Source organism: Procambarus clarkii, chromosome 90 (genome assembly GCF_040958095.1).
Source record: "Procambarus clarkii isolate CNS0578487 chromosome 90, FALCON_Pclarkii_2.0, whole genome shotgun sequence".
NCBI lineage: Eukaryota > Metazoa > Arthropoda > Malacostraca > Decapoda > Cambaridae > Procambarus > Procambarus clarkii.
The window spans coordinates 19574455-19579671 of NC_091239.1; the positions used below are offsets into that span (position 1 = coordinate 19574455).

The 5217-nt window shown below is 54.7% G+C and overlaps 1 protein-coding gene across 1 annotated transcript; it reads left to right on the plus strand.

Moving 5' to 3' along the window:
- The first annotated feature begins 1692 nt into the window (after positions 1–1692).
- Positions 1693–5217, plus strand: LOC138359292 (uncharacterized). Its single transcript, XM_069318427.1, has 2 exons — positions 1693–4321; positions 4478–5217. Exons 1-2 carry the CDS (start codon positions 2939–2941, stop codon positions 4574–4576), a joined length of 1482 nt encoding a protein of 493 aa, XP_069174528.1. The 5' UTR covers positions 1693–2938; the 3' UTR covers positions 4577–5217.

Genomic DNA, 5217 nt, shown 5'->3' on the forward strand with positions numbered 1-5217 from the left:
CCTTTATGTTTGTTATAAAAACATTTTTTTTTTACTATAGGGCGTTTTGTTACTTTTAGCTTTCGTTATTCCTTGTCTCTGCCATCCTTTGTTTCCTTGGCAGTATCTTCAGTTAGTAGTCCCCTTCCCTTCGCTGTGGCTTCTAGGCAGCCAGGATGCGCGAGGTGCAGTTGTGGGCCCTCGCCTCTTGCTTTATGCCTCTGGCCCTGCACTTGCCGGGTCCCCCTCCTTTCTCTATTCTCGTTTCAGCACTACCATGCCTCCTGCTTTCTGATTACCACGGTTCCCTTTCCCAAACAGCCTACCTTAATTTACTCCGTCAGCTGATGCTTGCTCATGCCGCATGTTTATTGTTGCGTAGCTGTGTTCAGTATGTTTGTTCTTTTTCCTTGCCTTCCGTCATTAAGTAAAGTCAGCCAGGATGTGATACTTGCAGAGTTACTAATTAAATTTTAAGTAAAGTCAGCGAGGATGTGCTATCTGCAGAGTTACCAAGTAATTATTAAGTAGTCAGCCAGGATGGGCTATTTGCAGAGTTCCTACGTAAATTAAGTAGAGTCAGCCAGGATGCGCTATTTGCAGAGTTACTAAGTAAATTATTAAGTAAAGTCAGCCAGGATGTGCTATTTGCAGCATTACTAAGTAAATTATTAAGTAAAGTCAGACAGGATGTGCTATTTGCAGAGTTATTAAGTAAATTAGTAAGTAAAGTCAGACAGGATGCGCTATTGCAGTGTTCCCAAGTAAATTATTAAGTAAAGTCAGCCAGGACGTGCTATTTGCAGCCTTCTAAGTAAATTATTAAGTAAAGTCAGCCAGGAAGTGCTAATTGCAGAGTTACTAAGCAAATTATTAAGTAAAGTCAGCCAGGATGTGCTATTTTGCAGCCTTACTAAGTAAATTATTAAAGTAAAGTCAGCCAGGATGTGCTAGTTGCAGAGTTACTAAGTAATTTATTAAGTAAAGTCAGCCAGGATGTGCTATTTGCAGAGTTACTAATTACTATTTACTAGTCTTTTGCTGGGTTACTCATATGCTTCTCCCCTTCCTGTCTAGGTATGTCTAGGTATGGCCAGCGGTGCGCGAGCCGCGGCTTATCGGTTGCCCCCCCCCCCTGGTTCCCTGTTTACTCGGTCTCGCCCGCTTACTTCCGCATTCTTCCATCCCATTCTACGATTGTCGCCTCTCGTTTTTGGGCCTATGTCCTTTCTCAGCCGGGTGGTGTGCCGTCCAGCGCGCCTCGGCGACGTTATCTTCTCTTCGGACCTATATGTCATTTCCGCCCCCCCCCCCCCCCCAGCCGTGCCTGTGGGGCCCGGGCCCGCCCGTGGGAAACGTCCCCTTGGTTCCTCCTACGTCTGCTTATCTGTTAAATTTGCTATGGTTGGACTCGCAATTATGATTCGTATTTATTACAAAAATTTTTTTCCCACAATTTACACTTCGCTTATGTTATGTTTGCTTATCTTATGTTATATGTTATGTTATATGTTATGTTATATGTTATGCTATATGTTATGTTATATGTTATGTTATGTTATGTTATATGTTATGTTATATGTTATGTTATATGTTATGTTATATGTTATGTTATATGTTATGTTATGTTAGGTTATGTTATGTTATATGTTATGTTATATGTTATGTTATGTTATGTTATGGTATGCTAGCAGGGGCGGCAGTCGGGTTTTTCCCCCTGCCTGTCGCCAGGTTAGTCAGGCTGTCACTAACGTTCCCCCTTTCCGCAGTGGCGAGAAGACGGACCACCCTACATCTGCAACAAGGAAGAGGGCTCGGACGGCGTCAACGCGAGGACAGCAACGTAGTGGAGCCCGGACACAACCGGCCAGGGCGCGGACCAAGCCCGCACGCTTTGCCTCCCCCTCTACAGAGCCCTCCTCGGCTGGCTCGGACACGGACACCGGGCGCACTCCTCAGCTGCACAATTCGGGCAAAGCAACGGGTGGCACAGTGACCCAACTCCCACCGCTTTCAGCAGATGATTGGACGACGCTGCAGGCCCTCATCGCGCAAGCACGTGGGCCCCCATCGGGCGCGGCTCTCCGCGACGGAGGAGGTGCCACGGCCGCCCCTGCCCTGGCCACCCCTGCTCCGGCCGCCTCAGCCCCCTCGCCCTTCTCCTCTGAGCGTCGCCCACGATACAGGGCCAGGGGGCATACGTCGAGGCGCCGTGCCAGCTCCTCCAGCCCGTCCTCTTATGGTGAGTCTCCCAGGGTGAGCGCTGCTTCCCCTCCTCCTAGCCCTTGGCTGGGACACCTACGGGCTCCCCAGGCTTCCACCATCCCACTCCTGGGCGTACACGTACCACAGGCCCTCCGTGAAAAGATCTGGGCTAAAAAGTATGTTGACCTCAGGGAGTTGCTCAATCATGAGCGAGAAGCAGGGCCCTACGAGCCACGCCTCGCGCCCCCCACTGACCCCCAGGCGTCTGGTAAGAAGCTGATGCCACTGACGCCAGCCCAGTGGGAGCACGGTTTCGACATATATGCCACGCTCTACATAGAGAAGCACCCGGCCGAGGCTCAGGCCCTGCTCACCTACACCCGCTACGTCAAGACCATGAAGGTGACCCTCAAAAACGACTGGATGTGGTACGACAAGGCCTTCAGATGGGACAAGGAGAGGTCGGACTGTTCTTGGCTCGATTACAGGCTGGACCTGGAATTCCGCTCGATACAGCGGGTCGCACACGTCGCTATCCAGGCAGGCAGACAGGAGGCAGGTCGGCCGGCTGCCCTTTCCCTCTCTAGCGCCCGGGCCGCAGGGCTCCCCCCGGGCTACTGTTTTGCCTACCACTCAAGAGGACCTGGCTGCACTTTTACTTCCTGCGCCTTCCAGCACTACTGCCCGCGCTGCCGTAGGAGGCACCCGGCCTACACCACGTGCCCCCCAGCCCACTTACGCGACAGACCCACCCATGACCAGCGCCCACGAAGACAACCACGGGACAAGGCTAAGAAGAGCGCCGGCAGTAACAACGCCGGTGGACGCCGACGCCCTTGACGCTTTGCTGGCGGGTTACCCCCTGCGAGACTACGTCGTGGGGGGTTTCAGAAGGGGGTTCCTTCTCGGCTTTGAAGGAGTGCGAACCCCCCTTACTTCACGCAACCCCCAGGCTACGACGGACCTCCCGCACATCGTCGGGCCCATGCTCGACAAGGAGTTGAGTCTAGGACGCATCGCGGGCCCCTACGAAGCCCCTCCTTTCAAGAATTTCAAGTGTTCGCCCATAGCACTGAGGGAGAAGTCTACGCCGGGCAAGTACCGCCTCCTGCACAACCTTAGCTACCCTTACTCCCCTGACAGTGTGAACGCCAACATCCCACGGGAATCGACGTCCGTCACCTACCAGTCTATCCATGACGCGGTGACAATGGTTGTCAGCCGGTCCCCGGGGGCTCACCTGGCAAAGTGCGACATCGCAGAAGCTTTCAGGATCGTCCCAGTACACCCGAGCGACTACCATCTGCTGGGGTTTTCTTATGGGGGCAAGTATTACTACGAGAAGATGCTCAGCATGGGAGCCGCCCCCTCCTGCCGGATCTTCGAGTCCTTCTCCAGTGCCCTGCAATGGATCCTCGCCGAGAAGTACGGGGTCTGCGACGTCGTGAAGGTATTGGACGACTTCCTCTTCGTCAGTTTCACGTTCGACGAGTGCCAGCGAAGCCTGAGGGTGTTCACTGCCCTCTGCGAGCGTCTGGGGGTCCCCTTGGCACCTCACAAAACGCAGGGCCCGTGCTCCTGCCTCACGTTCCTGGGGCTGGAGATTGATGCTCACAGGATGGAAACAAGACTACCAGAGGACAAGAGAACGAAGTACACGGCAGCGGTCGAAGTCGCGCTGAGTCAGGAGCGCATCCCTCTCCGAGACCTGCAGGCGATCATCGGGAAGTTGCAATTCGCCACCGCGGTAATCCCGGGAGGACGGGCCTTCTTGCGTCGTCTGCACCCGCTTACGCGAGGCCCACAGCGTCCCTCGCGCCTATGCCATTTGGACGCAGAGGCTAAGCACGATCTCGTCGCCTGGCGCTCCTTCCTCACTGATTTCAATGGAGTAACAGTTTTTCCCCCAGATGGCGGGTGGGGAAACGCCCCATCACTTTCAATGTGTGCAGATGCTTCTTCCAAGGGGTATGGACTAACGCTAGGGGCAGCCTGGTTCAGGGGAACCTGGCCTCAGGTCTGGGGTCGGCTCAACATTGCTTTGCTCGAGCTCTACCCTTTCTTCATGGGCATAGCACTTTTCGCCCCGGTATTGGCCAATAAGAGGCTGGTGTGTAAATCGGACAACAGTGCAGTGGTAAGCGTGCTCAACACACTCTCTGCTAGGTGCCCCCTACTAATGCAAATTGTCAGGCCCTTGGCAGTGCTGTTACTCATCCATAACATTACACTCCTACCCTCCCACCTCCCAGGAAAATTAAACGGGGTTTGTGATGCTCTTTCCCGCTTACAGACGCTGCCGCCCTTGTTCCTGCGAGAAGCAGGCCTCGCCGAGACGCCGACAACAGTTCCTGCGCACCTCCTGCCCTGCAACTTCACCCTGCAACTGTGAGGACCCTATTCAACTCCCTGCAGCCAGCGACGAGACGTACTTACAGGGCTAAGTGGGTGGAGTACGCCGCCTACGTCTTGGCAGGGCGGCAAGGAGAATGCCCCTTCGATGCTGCACCTCCGACTCTGGTGAACTTCCTGCAATCTCTGCTCTCGCGGGGCCTGGCTTACCGCTCTCTGCACGCCTATCTAGCGGCCATCGCCTTCGTCTGCAAGCTACACGGTAGGAGGGACCCAACTCGGCAGTTCCTGGTCACCCAACTCCTCAAAGGGGCACGTAACTCCGCACAGCGGGCCCCTGCACGGCGTCTCCCAGTGACGAGGAGCCTCCTGCATCGCCTGCTGCGGGCACTGGGAGGCGTATGTAACTCTGCCTATGAGAAGTCCTGCTACAGGGCGCTCTTCTCCCTGGCTTTCCACGCCTGCCTACGCCCGGGTGAGGCGGTTTACGTGGACCATGGACGACACACGCTCAACCTTGAGCAGGTATCACTTACGACGGCAGGAGTAGATATCGTCTTCAACACCTACAAGCACAGTGCAGGGCGCACGCCCACCCTCTCCCTGAGAGCGAACCCTTCCAGCAAGTACTGCCCGGTCCGTGCCCTGTCTAAATACTTTAATCTCAGGGGCCTGTGCCCG